Source organism: Hipposideros armiger, unplaced genomic scaffold, assembly GCF_001890085.2.
Source record: "Hipposideros armiger isolate ML-2016 unplaced genomic scaffold, ASM189008v1 scaffold_672, whole genome shotgun sequence".
Lineage (NCBI taxonomy): Eukaryota > Metazoa > Chordata > Mammalia > Chiroptera > Hipposideridae > Hipposideros > Hipposideros armiger.
Genome location: NW_017732022.1, coordinates 387,619 through 404,401, shown reverse-complemented (window position 1 = coordinate 404,401; position 16,783 = coordinate 387,619). Strand labels below are relative to the sequence as shown.

General features: G+C 35.4%; 1 protein-coding gene across 1 annotated transcript in view; it reads left to right on the top strand.

Moving 5' to 3' along the window:
* The window catches only part of FSIP2 (fibrous sheath interacting protein 2), an 82,499-nt gene that overhangs the window by 28,494 nt on the left and 37,222 nt on the right, over window positions 1-16,783 (top strand). The window contains exons 13-16 of the mRNA XM_019626385.1: window positions 3,135-3,192; window positions 4,658-4,694; window positions 7,023-13,489; window positions 13,538-15,984. Coding sequence (XP_019481930.1) covers window positions 3,135-3,192; window positions 4,658-4,694; window positions 7,023-13,489; window positions 13,538-15,984 — 9,009 coding nt within the window. The remainder of the gene's footprint in view (window positions 1-3,134; window positions 3,193-4,657; window positions 4,695-7,022; window positions 13,490-13,537; window positions 15,985-16,783) is intronic.

Here is a 16,783-nt window from a genome sequence, read left to right as displayed (position 1 = left end):
CAATTCAATGTTAATATTTGTAAAGTGCGTAGAACAATGTGTGATAATCGGTGATATGTAAGAGATTTTTAAATGTACGGCAACACTTTGCTGTACAACATTTTCATTCTTTTCTAAATCGTTTCTAAATTACAATTTTCTTTTTTTGTATTCATGAACTAGTTTTTAGATTTTAAGCACTCTGGACTTCTAATTTTATTTTTGTTATTGATTTCAAATTTAATTGCTTTGTGGATGAGAGCATGGTCTTTATGCTCTCATAAAGAGAGCAATTTACGAGGAATTGCTTTTTTGGCTTAGCACACATGATGATTTTCTAAAAATTTTCTATGTGGTTGAAAACAATGAATGTTGTCAATCGGGGGTTCAATGTTCTAAAACTTCCCAGCAAATCAAGATGTTTAATTGTGCAGTTCTAATATTATATATACTTACTTGTTTTTTTAACTCTTTGTTCTAAAAATTATTGGTCATGATAAGATCATTCTCAACTCCTCCACATCGTTCTGTCCATTTTTGCTTTTAATTTGTTGATCTGGGTTATTAGGCATATCCAAGGTTATCCTGGTGAATTGGATCTTATTATTATGCAGTGTTCTTTATTGTAAGTGATGTTTTAGTCTTAAATTTAAAATGTCTGATAGTAATATAGCTATATCAGCTTTCAATCTTAGTGTCTTTATATGTTTAGATGTCTCTTGTAAATAGTCAACCCCTGGATTTTGCTTTAGTTTTATTCAGTCTTACAATTTACTACTTTTAACTGAATTTTAACCATTTATATTTATGTTAATTATAAATCATTGGAAGGTTTTTATTGTCTTATTTCTACTTTCAGTTTGTCCTTCTTCTTAGTATTTTTTTCATTTCTCTTTTCTTGCTTTTAGAGTATTAAGTTAATTTTTAAATCCAGTTTTCCTTCTACTGGTTTGGGAATTGTATACTATATATTTCTTTTGACAATTACCCTTAAATTTTAACACTGATACATAAAGTAAAAGTCAGAGTTACAATAATTTACTTTTAATCATTATATCATATTTAACTAATAATTTAGTTTTGAATTTTTACTAGTTAAATTACTTTTTCTATTTTTTATCCAGTCAAATATTGTTTATATTTACCCACATTCCTCATTTTTTGTTTATCATTCCTTTTTGCATTTTATATGTTATAGAATAAATTTCATTCTTCCTAAAGTACCTCCATTCTTTAGAAATATCATTAATGAATGCAATTTGGGACTAAACTCTCAGATTTTATTTAATAAAAACTGTATTTTATCCATGTTCTGGGGTATAATTATGGCTGGGTTTATAAATTCTTGGGGACAGTTTTTTTTTTCTTTTAGCACTATAGTTTTTTTCTATCAAGAATACTTTTTATTATACAGGTATCATACACACACAACAATTATTTGGGGAAAGTTTACAGGCATGGAGTTCAATTCCAAAATTCCATGTCACCCACACATACTGTACCATGCACTGATCTTTGGGTTGAGCCCAACAGAAATGAGACACAAAGTTATTGCTTTGTGAACAGAGTTTCAACTAAATAGAATGTTTTGCATCAAGAAGAGATTCCCAGGATCCTCTTAATTCTTATAGTCTGTGTACATGTGAGTCTTTATGCCACTTTCAAGTATGTCTTACCATGACTCTTCTGCCTCTATCCATGCCAAAGCTAAGACGTGATTTATTGGTACTGCTACCTCTGAGGCATGACTTTTTCTAGACCACTTTTTCTCAGAAGATATAGCTCTTTGGATTCCAGTATTTTTTAGGGGCACTTACTTTTAATCCCCCATTCTGTGTACCCCTGATGTCCTGTTTTAAATCCTCTAACCTGCTATTAAGCAGGCATCGGCTTGAGACTTGCTTACCACTCCCGATTTGTATTCCCCCAATTTTTTACTCTCAAGGATTTCTCTTACCTCCTTGAAAGCTTAGCTATTTTTAAGAGGATAGTTGTAGTGTTTTATACAGAATTCTAGGCATTTTATGTTAGGATATTTACTGCGGCTTATTATTAGAAACTGTAGAAGAGTTTTTTGTTTGTTTTTACTTTGCTTTTAAAATGATTGTTTTCATGATTAATTTCTCAGGCCTGTGCACTCTTAATTCCCATTACTTCTTCTCCAAAACTGAACACATGCAAAAACATATCTACAGAAACAAACGCAAAAAGGTTCATAGGATTTAAGTAAGGATTTTTATACACATCATATGTACCTATTGTTTACTCATTTATTGGAAGAAACAAGTGTAGCCATTTAAACTTGACTTTGAATTGGCTCCAATTACTAATACTACTTTCTGTAACCAGGGCATTCTTTTTGTCTAAAACTTATTCATTGTATATTTGCATAATTGACCTATGCTAATCCAGTGTGCCTGCAGAGATGTTCTGCATAAAGACCTCCTGTGTCATCTGCTATTTGCTAAAATCCAGGGATGGAGTCTTGCTCGACAATATTTAAGTTGGAAGAGACTGACAGACAAATCAGTGAATAAATGTTGAGGAAACATATTAATTAAATTATGTGTTCAACAAATAAACCTCATTAAACAATACATGTTAAGTGGTAAATTTATATCATAGTCTGAGAGACAGAAGAGTAAACTCTTAATTACAATGTAGCATTATTAGTTTTACAATAGACACATACAGGATACTTAAAGAGAATTAGAGAAGGATATTTACTTACTTAGGCAAGTTGCAAGGAAGGTTTTTTAGAGGAGTTAACACAAGCTGAATGAGACCTAAAAGATGAGAAGTTAAAAGAATGAAGGAGGTGTTCCAGAAAAAGGAAACAGCAAAGACGAGGGCCCAGAGGCATTGAAAACATGGTACATTTAGGAAATTATAAGTCATTCTCTGTGTCTGGACCATAGAACACATCTGAAAGACTAGCCAGAGACGACCCTGGACAGGTAGGTGAGAGCATCAGATTGTATGGTATGTTGTATGCCTTGCTTAAGAATGAAGACGTCATGGTAGAGTCTCTAGAGACTTTTAAACAAGGCAGTGACAACGGAGAATAAAGACCTACTAGCGAACATTAATGACAACTTTACAAGTTGCTGGGGAAAGATACAAACCAATTACAATTTTCTTTTTCTGATAAATAGGACTTCAGGCTCCTGCCACAGCCCAGGGTATTTTCCCATCTCATGTTTTCTCAAATAAGTAAGTGTCGAAGGAAATTAATGTATAATTATAAACTAACATTTTAATAATTACATGAGTTCTAGTCAATAGTAAATGATTATGTGGGATCCTTCATTCTTGTAGCTGTACTTGGAATTAGTGAAAATTCTGTCTTTTGCAAACTCTTACCACTAAGTTTCAGCTGTAAGGTAGACAAAGTGAATGTGTTTCTTCCTTCTCTATTTCCTTATCCCACTGTGGTTCTATATTTTCACTATATTCAGAGTTGTTATGCCACTTTCAAGTATGTCCTGCCGTGATCGCTCCTCTTCAAGTGTCTTTTCAGGATCAGAACTTGTTCCTTTGCCTTTCTCCACTTTGAAACATATACAATTCCTTCGGCTTTTTGAGATTATTTGCTTTCTAAAGATGGAAATTAGGTTACTATAAATATTGATCACGTATTCAGTTATTCCTCTCTTAAAGGGTATTTGCAGTTTAATTCAAAATAATAATCTCTAATGATGGAAATTATAAGTCTTTAGAAAAGAAATTTTGGGGGCCTGAAGGAATTTCATTCCTCAGACCTTGGTGGTCAACTATTCTGTTGGTATTTATGTATGGTTTACTCAACTTTAAATAAGAGAGACTACTATTTTAGACTCCAAACCATCACCTTTTTAAAAAAAATCAATACACAAAATAAGGTCCAGGATAGATTTTACAAAAACCAAATTTCTATGAAAATGCTTGTGTAAAATTAAGTGGTGTAGGGTGGTAAAAGTGTGGACATATGAGTAGGTCATACATATGTCACTGTTTTGTTATTCTATAAATTTCATTCTTGAGTTTTTCTTTTATTAGTTACAATTCAGAAAACTGTTTCTAATATTATTAGTTGTGATGATAATTCTAAACAGAACACATGATAGAATAGTGTCAGACACATCAAAAGGGCTACATATCAATTGATATTGAATAAGGCTAGAAACCTATGTTTTTAACCATAGTTATTGGATAATCATCCATATATTCCCTTTCTACTTTTTGATGAGAATCTGGGTGGAACTGTAGAATTTGAAGTAAGTAAAGGATTAGCAGAAAGCTCCAGTCGGATGCCTTGCCACCTCACGTCTTTTAGAAGACAAAAAGAGCTAGCCCACTCTCTCCCTCCAATTCTGTGTCCGTCCTCAGAGACGCACAGAGCAGGCATGGAGAAGGTTGCTCAGTAGAATTTTCAGATAGATATATAGTTTATGCATTAGCTACAATGCTCCTCCTCTGAGTAATAAAGCATGTGGGTCAGTGTAGAAGAACAAGAAGAAATGGGTGGGCATGAGAGGTTGAACAAAAATAAAGTTCATTCTTCCTTTTGAATTTCTGTAGGAAAAAAACTCAGATATAAAGAGAAAAAACTGATTCAATGATTAGAAATTTTGTAAAAATTACATAAATTCTTGACCCTATGTAATAACTAAATGATCAACTTTTCTTGACCTTACAGGAAACAGAATCTCCTCCATAACTGCTTGCAAGAAAAAGTATGTATCATAAAACCCACTGATAAGGCAGCATATTAATGGCACTTTCTAATGTGTCATAATAGAAAAAAATCTGTGAATCAAATGAGTAACCATCATTGATATTAGCTAGCATCTCTCTCTCTACGCCCCTTTTTTTCTTTTTTGATGTTTACCTTCAGTTAATTCTTAGATTTCTCAGTGGCCTAAAGTTCTTATCAAAAGATAATGTTGGCCCTTCAGGAAGGGGTCACATGGGGATAGAAAGCGGAGGAGGCATTAAGAGACCTAGCCATCGTAAGAGCAGCATGAGGTACCACAAGCCCTTGCTGTCATAGGAAACCATTAAGTGATATGGTTTTGCAGACTTGATGGGTGAGCTGAAATGCCTAGGTCTGTCCCTATCCATTTCCATAGGAAGGGACCTGGTCACCCAAGAAGGTCACATAAAAAGGTACCTGATCGCGTATGAGCTGAGGTGTGGAACAGACAGAGAAGAAGGCATATTTGATTAAGTCCCAACTTTGGATGTAGTCAGACCAGCCAGGAAAGAGAAAGGGATTGGAGAACAACACATATTCTGATATACTTTTTCACATGGACACCTACTCAATTCATAGAATATGTAGCAAATAAAGAAGCTTTGATTAAAGAGAGTATTTCCCAGTTTAATATTTAATATTATAATGGAAAGCAACTGAAAATTAGGTTCTCTATAGTATATTTCACTACATAGAAAACTTTAGGAATATCTCTTTTTCATATATCAAGATTGGAAACAGTTTCTTGCACCTAGTCTGAGAATAACAATGTAGGTCTGTTGTTTGTTTATCATCTGGTTATAAGAAAAATAATATATATTGAATGTCTTAGTTTATATATGTTGTATAGTAGATTAGAACAACTATTGTCTGTTAAAACAGGTTTTATTCTTAAAATGTTTGATTTAGGATGTGATTATATAAGACAAATGTTATACAACATACACTGTCATCCAAAATATGTTGTATAGTTGTCTGTACAATAAGTGAAAAAGTATCTTTAGGAGATTTGGCGACTAGAGCACAATAAAATGCCTTTTTCTGGGGTGGCCCCAAACACTCCCAAATGCGTCAGGAGAGAGAGAGTATGCTACATACGTGTTGACTTTTTTTTAATGTTGGCCTGAAACATGAATAATGCCATGCAAGCTTATGACAATATTTGGGGTGTGAACAGCCCCCTTACAGGAATCCTACTGTTTACCCTGCTACCTACTACATTACAGCCCTGCTGGCTTTGCTCCCATTATTGTCTATGGTCTTCATGTCTTAAGAGCAACAATTTTAAAAACAGACTACTCGTTTATTATAGGCAATAGGATTTTTGCAAACCCCACACAGATTTTCAGTAAGTAAGTAGAGGTATGTAGGATTCTGCAGATGCATTCATAGTCCACTCTTGGTCCAGTTTACTATGTGACAATACCATTGGCCACTAAAGAAATGGTCATCCAAATGGATTTCCAGCTCAAAATGAGGACTTTTCCAATTTCCCTGCCCTTGCTCAGCTCCTGACTCTTTAAGACCCGGTTCTAGCTCAGCCCTTACAGTCTATGTAAACTAAATGGTTCCTTCACTGCATCATCTTTTCTCAGACTCCCTAAGACAGTTTGCACTGATACTCTTTTGTTGGATACAAAGCCATTCAATCTCTGCAAAGCATTGGCGTTTTTATTGCCTATCAAATAATTATTAACAATTAGCTGTAGTAATGTCCGCATATACAAATCACAGGCTCATCCCCACGCCAGGGAATGGGGAACAGAGATGGCTTATTTTCCATCCTTACATCTTAGCTGGACATATGCCTCTCAAAGCACCCAAATGTGTTCACCACATCATTTTGAGAAATACTCTCTTAAAAATAATCTGGTGTATTTTAAAAACAATTTTGCTGGGTCACAGACACTATGTTTCTTCTTGCCCAAACACTTGCATGTTATGATCCTATACAGCAATTTGGTGGGTTTTTTTAAATAAAAAAGTCATGTAGCCCAGCAATAAATGTTGTGTGTGGGGGGGGGAGGGTACTGGGGGGAGGGCAGGTAGAAGAAAAACCTTCTAAGGGAATGTGCATCAAATGGGAACTTATATAAAAATATTTTATTGTATTAACAAAATAAACCAACTTGAAATTAATCTGAAATTCAAAATAGATTCTTTACTATGTTCTCTTTATAACCATGATGGTATCCAGCCTTGCATTGTTTGATATAAAAATAAACAAACAAAAAACGTTACCTTCTGTCCCAGAATAGAGTGAACTGTGATATGATTTTCTTTTTATTCCTGTTTGCCTCCTTACAAGGTAACTTCTGAAGAACTGAATAATATAATTCAGAATATAATGACCTGGGTTGTGGCTACCGTGACCAGTATATTATATCCAGCCATCACAAAGTATGAAGAAAGGTTGCACAGTAATAGATACCCAGTGTCTGATGGCTCTGTCCTCTCTTCAGATAGTTCAAGTTTCTGTAGCACATGCAGTGAAGAGTTTACATATGGAACTTACACATCTGCAACAACTGAAAGCTGTCAGAGAGAGCCCTGTGCATTTGCAGTTGACATATCAGTGAGTCAACCAACCTCACCTTTAAAACCACCTTCTGCAAATGTGAAAAGAACAGTTGGAAAAACGTCTCACATGAATGAACAATCTATAACATCTGCACTCAAAAATAATAAAACCAGCATGGTTTATGTATATCCTAAACTTAGAAGTTGTAAATCTGATAGTCACCTTTTAGTACCACTTGAAACAGGCATAAAAATATCTAACGATGCTACCACTGAAACAGATGGTTTACAAAGTGGAGAATTTTCTGATCAAAAAGCAAAAGCCATGAGTGAAATAAATAATTTAAAGAATATTTTTGTTAATTTTAAATGTCACTTGAAATGGGAAACTGAATTAATTTTAGAAAGAATTTTTGAAGAAATAATGTCTGACTTAACACAGGCCATTCCATCTATCTCTTCTGTTACTGCTGAAGTGTTTGTTGATCAAAGCGAGCCTGATAAAACAGGTTTGCTCTCCAATGCTGATATCTCCTCAGTAGCTACAGAGATTGTGGAAAATATGCTTGAGAAGCTACAGTCTGCAGTTGAGAAAAAATGTGTTGAGATGTTTTCACAAGAAGATTTGTCAGTCAACATAAAACCATGCTTAACACCCAGTGGAGAATATCTCACTCCATCAAATGGAAAACCTTTAGAAGCTTCACTGGCTTATCCTATGGAACCTATGTGTGATATTGCAGAGGATATGGTGCATGCCATTTTACAAAAGCTGATGACTCTTGCATCTTGTAAGCAAGATGGACTTCCTCATCTCGAAGATGCAACTAAACGTTCCTATCAGCAACATATGACAAACCAAACATTTCCATACCTTAAAAAACCTGACAAAAAGAAATGTAGTCCTGAATCTGATGCAGCCAATTTAACTATTAAAGAAGAAATACAAAATTTAATATCAAATATCTGTTCACAGTCCTCTTTGGTTGGCTATATAGAGGAAGTAATCAGCGCTATACTAGGATATATACAAACTGAACTTAATAATGAGAGGCTTATTGCCTCTGAAGAAACAGTAGTAGTCCTTCAGCTACTCGATGATATCTTCACTCAGCTGCATCAAGAGCCAGTGATGAAAGCAGATGGCAAAAAATGTAGACGCTCTAGACTGAGCAATCTTCCTGACCCTGAAGAAAAGTACAGACTCACTGGCACTAGGTTATCCAGTGGTCCTAGGTCTAGAAAACCATTTCCACCTATTAATGTTCCTGGCATGGTCCTTTATCCTGAAGATGATAATGAAGAAATAGACAAAATTGTGGAAAATGTGCTTGATTCATCTTTTAAAGAAGAAAAAGCAAAATCACAAAAACAGAATCCTGAAGATTGGTTTACAAAAGGAAAGACTTGTTTCGAATACAAAGGAAATCGCAAACCACCCACAAACCCTGCCTCTCCAAGAAGCAAAACTGCATTTTATGATGAGGGATTAAAGACTGAGTTACCATGTTTTAACCATCAAGAAATGTTAAAGAAAAGACCATGTCTGAATAAAGACATTTTGATTTTCAGCCAAGATCAAAAGCATAAAATACAAAAGGCTTCACAAAACATAGTTAGACGTATTTTAACAGAAATGCTTAAGGACATATCTTCCGTTCCTCCTGGTCACTTAGGCAGTAAAACTGGTAAAGAAGCTTCAGTTCTTGTTTCAGAAAAACCTCAAGGACTGTCACACCAAGAATGGATGGAACAGATGTTCTCTGTGTCAGAAATTCACACAGTGGCCCTGGAAATAACAGATGCTGTGCTAAATATACTTCATAACGCTTCGAGCTGCATTCCCAATATCACCAAAAGCCCCGGTTCTTCATCAGCTCATCAAACTTCTCTAGATAGTTCTGATACCCCCCACATTGCCAAGGAAGCACCAAATAAAAAGTCATTAAAATTATGGTTTGACAGTAAAAAGAAAATGAAATATTTATCTTCACTCGACTTACCTCCTATAAAACCTTTCCTGTTAAAATCTGAAGAAAGTGAACTTAAACCTGTAGATGACCTCACTGATCAGATCATTAACACAGTTTTCAAAAGGCTGAAGTTACTCATTTATCCAAAATTGCAGATAGGCTCCAAATCTTCACTTGCAGAGCAATCTTTCCTACAATCTCAACTTGGCACATACACAACTAAAGTGGTGAACATTGTTTTGCATGCTATCCAGAATGAATTAGAACCTGGTAAGAGAAACCTAAACTTTCCGGAGACAGACCGTGCCAAATCCCTTGAAGGGTCTTTAGCTGACACAGATAAATTAGAATCTCTGGTCTCAAGCCTTAATGATGACATTATGGCATCTCCATTATTAACCTGTATTTGTGAAATGTTATTAAGTGGACATTCGGATCAAAGCAGTAGTTCACTCCCTTCAGATAAGTCAAGGCGTTCAGCTTCCTATGGCTCTGACAATGTTGAAAAACAAAACGCTTTGCCAAGTAGCCAGGATAAAAAATATTTTCGTCAATATTTGGCTACTCCATGTGCTCTCCATAGTGTCTTTAATGGAAACGATCTCAAAGAGAATATGAGATTGCAAGTGTTAGACAGAATTGGGGAAACACTGTATGAAATGTCACATAAGCTCATAAGAGTCCATCCTGACTGCCAGCCACCTTGCAGGGGGCTAAACAGAAAGACAAAAAATGAGACTCAGAAAAGCACTACTGAACTGTGGTCTAATATTCAGCTCGTTTCCAAAACCATTTTGGAATATATCCTTGCAAAATTATGTAATATTGACATGGATACCACTTTTGCAAGTTCTGGAATTAAAGCTGTATCAGACGCTCTTGATATTAACAGCCTATCATTTGCTTCAATTATTGAGGAAATTACCAAATGTACTCACATGATCTCCAGCATAGTTTCCAGGCTGATGGTTCAGACAGGTGATGAAAAGGCGAGTAAACATGAGGCAAAAACTATTGCTCCTGCATCTTCCAAAATAGGGAGGACAAAAGAAATAGAGCCAAATAAATTGAAATCTGTGGCTTCAGATATTCTTACTATGGTTTTTGCTAAACTGGAAGGATTTGCCAATGGAAATTTGGAAACTTTGGATTCTAATAGTGATGGAAATAAAAAAAGTGGTAGGTTGGACTTAAAATGTGAAAGTACCAGCGTTTTCACAGACCCACGTGAAGAGCTATTGCAGTCTACTTTATACAAGCATGCAAAGAAGGTATCAAGTGCTATTTTGAAAGCCATTCAGACAGAATTAAATATGAACTCAGATTTGAGGACAAGTATAAAAACCCCACCATCTGAGAATCAAATGCTTAAGAATATAGTCAATTTAATTTTAGAAGCAGCATCACCAGGTATGTTTAATGAAACTGAATATGAAAAGAGGGGCATTGAAACTTATCGATACAGGCCAACCTATGGAAATCGCCTCCCGGGAGGAGCCGAATCAGATTCATTTTTAGAAGATGCTGAACATACAGAGAAAGAGCCCACTGGAGAGAGAACATCATCAAGAGAAGAAACTAAATCAGATGCTCTTCAACAATGGGTGCTAGAAAGAACCTTAAACAAAATTGAAGTGAAACTCAAAGAACCACAGAAGTCTCCGATCATTCCCATCATAAGAAATATTTTGAATGAAATATTTCAAGAAACTTTGGTCAATCAATTAAATGTGCTTTCTCTCTCCCATTCTCCTTTAAGGAACATTCCTCACAATGTTGATGAGCCAGTCGCTCAAACATCTGTTCAATGTATAGATAAAATGACAGGCCCTTTAGTGTCTGAAGCAGATGTAACCATAGTGTCAGATGACGTTGTTAGAATTGTATTTCATAAACTTTATTCAGCTGCCATGACAGAGAGAAATGCAAGTAAAAACAGGTATAAAACCATCACCTTTTCAGCCAATGTTTCTTTTCATGAACACACCTATGAAGAGGAGTCCTCTGTGCTGGACAAGAACCCATGTACTGTTCAGTCCAGATTCAATATTGACAAACAGGCCAGAGTAAATGTAGTTAAAGATATTGTACAGGCAATATTAACAAATCTAGAAACTTTTGCTACTCTCAAAGTAAAATCCCTTTTTTGTCCCCAAATCAACTTCACAGTCCCAATGGCTTTACCTGTTCAGCAGGATAAAAATACATTAAGCAAAACATTATCAGCTGACAATTCATATTCTGATGAACAATTTCCTTGCTGCCCGGTGGATCACATTACATCAGAAAAGACCAACTCGTGTCAACTCTCTGTAAATAAGTTAAATACGTATGCAACAGAAGTGGCCAGAAAAATGTTACAAACAATCAAACATGAGTTAGATAAAGGAAGGGAAAGTCCTTTCCTAACTCATAACATTGTGGTTTCTGAATGTATTGCAAGTCAAATTGTTAACACAGTGTTAGATATTGTATCGTCTAAAGGCAAATGTGACAAAAACAATTCTGACACAGAGATTAATTCAGATCAGCAAGAAGGTATTATTGAAAAGATGTTTAATAAGACTGAATATCGAAAAGCACTTCAGTTTCAAATACAAGATAGCATTGAAGGTATCTTATGTGATATTTATGAAAAAACACTGTATCAAAATAATCTCTCACTTGCCACACCCACTCTGAAATGCAACATAGCTGAGGAGCAGTCTGGAACAAATTCTGAAAAGTACACTGAAGGTGCAAATAAGATTATTCCAAAACTTTCAATTCCTAAGTCAGATGTCATTTTGATATCCAATGATGTCGTGGACATTATTCTTCATAATCTCAGTTCTGCTGTCGTGCTTGGCATAAATGCAGAGGACCCTACGTGTGCAAGATTTCCCCTGACCTTTTGTGATATGTTTCCACAAGCAGAGTGTCAACGGCTGCCTTTTATGGAGTTGAAAAGTGAAAGAAAAACAGAGTGTTTTTCATCTTCAAAAAATCTAAAATCAGCTTATGCTGATGACAGTCACATAACTGTAGTAGAGAAAGAAGGCACCAAGAAATCTGTTCCCGACCCATTTGAGGGAAATGCTAACTTTATTACTAAAACTATTTTTAATCGGTTAGAATCTTTTGCCACAGAAAGAATAGATTCGTTAATTACTTTAGCTTTCCAGCCTAAAGAAAAGTTGTTTGTTTGCCCGGAGCTGGAAAATTGTAAACAAGATGACAGCATATTTCATGAATCAAGTCAAATGGCATCAAATGTGAATGTCCTGAAAATATCAACTGAAAATATTCTCAGCCAAGGGCCTACACATTACACTTTTGCCAGTTACAGAGAAAAAGTTGGATCCACAATTCATCTATCACAAACTAGTCTTAAGGGATATGCTGACCTCATTGCCATTGTTGTTTTGAAGCTTATTAAAAATGACTTAGACCTAGAAATCCAAAAGGTGTATCCATATCAAAACAATATTTCATTCCAAGAAAACATCATTGTGAGTGAAGCTGTTAATAGTATCTTAAAGATTTTAAATGATAAAAGCTCTGTAAAGGAAATTTGTTTTCACTCAAAAGACATTCCTAATTCATTTTCACAACTAACCACATTAAATGGAATATTTCCAGGGCAAACAGAGCAGGACAAAAACACCAAACTCGCTCTGTTTTCCAAGAATCCATTAGAACAAAACCAAACAACACTGGAAGGGGAAATCCAGAGAATTGTTTTGGAAGAAATATTTATGAGAAATGGAGAATCAAAACAAAAAGAAAAAACTGCACTACTCAGTGCAGTGGAAGAAGTTTTAAATAAAGTGTATCAAAGAATAATGGAGATCATAGGCCATTTGACTCCATTTAATGAAATACTCTACTTTGTATCTAATTCTAAAATTAAAACATCAGACATAACACAAAAAAACTTTTTGCAATCACATGTTAACACTGTAGCAAATGACATAGTTGAAAGTGTTTTGGGAAAAATGTACTCTGTAGTTGTGACATCCTTATATGAAAGCAATAAAAAAGAAGAAGCACCTGACGATAATGATACCTTACCCAAGAAACCATCATTTAGTTCAGCCAGAGAAACTAAACAAGCAGGAAAACGAAGTACATCCACTAGATATGTTATACCACAGGTTTATCCTTATGCAGACAAAGAAAATGTCTCTGTATTGGAAAACAATGTTCTGCAATATTCACCACTGCAAGTGGCAAATGACTTAGTCCAAATGGTTCTCAATAAGATCACAGATTTTGCCTCATTTCACCTAGAAGAGATCCCGTATGCTGAAGGTTGTTCTGATGAGTTGCGATCTCTAAGGCTACGCAGTTTTAAATACAGCCTTAAGGGCAGCTCTCAGTCAGGCTTTAAAACAAGTTTAAAAGGAAGATCAAAAGTTACACCTTTGCCTAAATTTAGAACAAAACCACACCTAGTACCTCATGGTGCAAAGGCCAAAAGCAAGAACAAATTAAATCTTGGAGAGAGGACTCCAAAAGACAGCCGGTCCAAAGCTGTCATAGAGCTGCCACACATCCTGTCAACAGGAGATGCAAACAGCTTACTGGAAACAAAATTGCCCACTTCTGAATTAAAAATGTACACCAAGGATATAATAAGCAGTATCCTGGAAACAATTGTGGAGGAATTTGAAAAGATGAAGCAGACTAGAGCAATGGTAAACGCGAAAGCTTTACCATCTGATCAAATCATGGCAGCAAATAAAATAGTTACTACAGTTTTGCAAGGATTATATGCTACAAATAATCACAGTTTGGCTTATCCGATCAAATTCTCACATCTGGATGATCACAAACTGTCACAGGGGAATATAGGTACGGGTTCTTTGGCCAAAACACAAGCATGTTTTTACTTGGAAAATGTTTCTTCACAGCTAGAACAGATTTTTCCTAAAGATGGTATATTTAAAAAAATATTTGACAAATGGCAAACAGAAACAAATGACATGGAAAGTGGAAAATGTGAGCTCTTGATGATAGCCAAAACTGTTTTGACTAAAATTTCAAGAAAAGCAAAAGAATTAGAATATTCTCTTTCGTTTTTAAATTTGCCACATCTTGAGGACAGTGAAAACAGGTTCCAACATCGTTTTACAGGAACTTCTACTAGACCTGAAGATACCAAAGCACAAATTAATATGTTCAGTAGGGAAATTATTGAAATGCTATTTGAAAAATTACAACTGTGCTTTTTGTCCCAGATGCCTACCCCAGATAGTAAAGCAACTCTAACAAAGAAGAAACAGCACATTACTACTAAAAGTAAACGGGGCTTTCCAACCAAGGATAGCCTCAACAGTGACAAAAGTGAGACAAAAGACCATTCTTCTTTGGGCTCTAGCAAGCAGATTGTTCGAGAAATTGTAGAAAGAATTTTAAACACGTTAGAGTCATTTGTAGACTTGCAGTTTCAATGTATCTCTAAATATGAGTTTTCTGAGATAGTGAAAAAGCCTATAGAAAACTTTTTTTCTGTCCAACAGAGACTCTCAAGCAAAAAGATGTTGCCAACATTACAACCACTGAAATTGTTTTCTGATGAATCCAAGTCAAGGACTGTTATTTCTAAGGAAAATGCTCAGAATGCTCTTCTACAGGTTCATTCATTTCACTCAGAATTACTTACATATGCTGTTGATATCGTCAGTGACATGCTTGGTATAATTAAGAACAAGGTAGACAAAGAAATCAGCCAAGCAGAGCCATCTTCAATTAGCATATTGAATGAGAACATTGTAGCAAGTGAGATCCTTGGCACACTAATAGACCAGTGTACTTATTTCAATGAGTCTCTGATCAAAAACCTTCCAACGGACAGTTCATTCCAAGGAGTGGAAAACATCCACATTGTTAATCAGGTTGAATTAGCAAGTAATATGAAAATGCCAATGTCAAAGTTAAAGGAACTTAATTTTGGGAATAATACTCCACAAATTAGTATGCCTGGTGTGGGGTTTTATTCCAAAGAAGATGTGAAAAAAAGTATGTATAGGGCTTCATCAAATTTATCCTCATATGCCAGAGCCTCTGTAGAAGACACAATTAAAAGCACAGAGCCAATGGAAAGGCCTGATTCAGAAAATACACCATCATGCTCTGGAAACAAAGTACAAAACTGCAGCCCAAGGGAATCTAACTTCGGCCATTTGGATCAAGCCACAAAAGGAAATAGCTCCCTTCCTGAAGGGAGTGTCTTACAAAAACTGTTTAAGAAAATAAATGAATCCACAGAAGAAGCATTAAAGCAAGTTTTGTCATTCATGGAAATGGGAAAAGATGAAAATCCAAGTGTGTTTCATTATGAGACCCTAAAACCAGTTGTTGAGCCAGACCTAACTCAGACAACTGTTTCTCCACTCAAAGTATGTTTAGCTGCAGAAAATATTGTCAATACTGTGTTGTCAAGCTATGGTTTTCCAAGTCAACCACACATAAATGAAGGCACGGAAACAATGAAACCATTTTTCATATCAAAGCAAAACCCTGCAGGACAAGAGAATGAGAAGGAAAGTTTGCTGGGAATGTGCGATAAAAGAACCAGCTGTATACCTAAAGAAGAAAAACCTGAAGCCAGCGGGGGAGATTTTTCTTTATTGCAAAAATGGGGAAATAAGGGGTCCCCAACGACAAAGACTCTGAAGGAGCTTGAAGTCATTGCTTTTGCTGATCGTGAATTGGGTCCAAATGAAATTAACTTGGTAGCAAGACATGTAACCACATGTGTGATCACACATTTCAAGAGTTTCCAAACTAGAGGTAAGCAAAAGATAACTTACTTTAAAATTTGGCATAATTTAGAGAAAATAGTCAGATACGTTGAAAGATCTCCTGTCCAAGAAGCTATATTTACTGTTTTTCTGAAAATAGAGTTGGAGGTATGGTACTTAGTACTTCTTAATATATCAGGATACTAAAAAAAAAAAAAAGTTGAACATTCACATGGTTTGACTCTGAAAGTGTCCCTTGCTCAGTCTCCTATATCTGCAGGTGTGAGAAAATGAGGATATATTAAAGCAGAGGACTTTGGTTGAGCATGAGGTATGAAGTCCAAAGAGTTTTTAAAGTTCTTATGCATGCCTTCTTTATAATCATACCAAATTCATAGTTAATTGATTGAAGGTTTGTGATTCATCTTTTTGAGGTATACAGTTGAAGTATTTGCCACTATTAGTCACAGTTTATAAGAACAATGGTATTAAACATCATGTTTTATTTGCACTGCAGTATTCTTAAATTCCTTTTAGGTTGTAGTACTCTAAACATGTTCTTACAAAGACATTTTCATTCCGTTTCTAAGAATGCTCATCTGTATATGTTAGGTTGAACCATATGTAATAGCCATTTCTGTATGTCCAAGCCTGCCAATTACTGGCAATTTCATAAAATCAAATATAATACTATAATAGCCCTGAACGGGATCAATACTTCCAGTTACCAGTAATTAGTTGCACATTACCAGTCCAGATGTATCCCTTGCCCAACATCCAAGTAGGAGACCACATAGTACCAGTCCTAACACCTGCAGGAGGAGGTCATGTCCCATTCTTAAAACTGG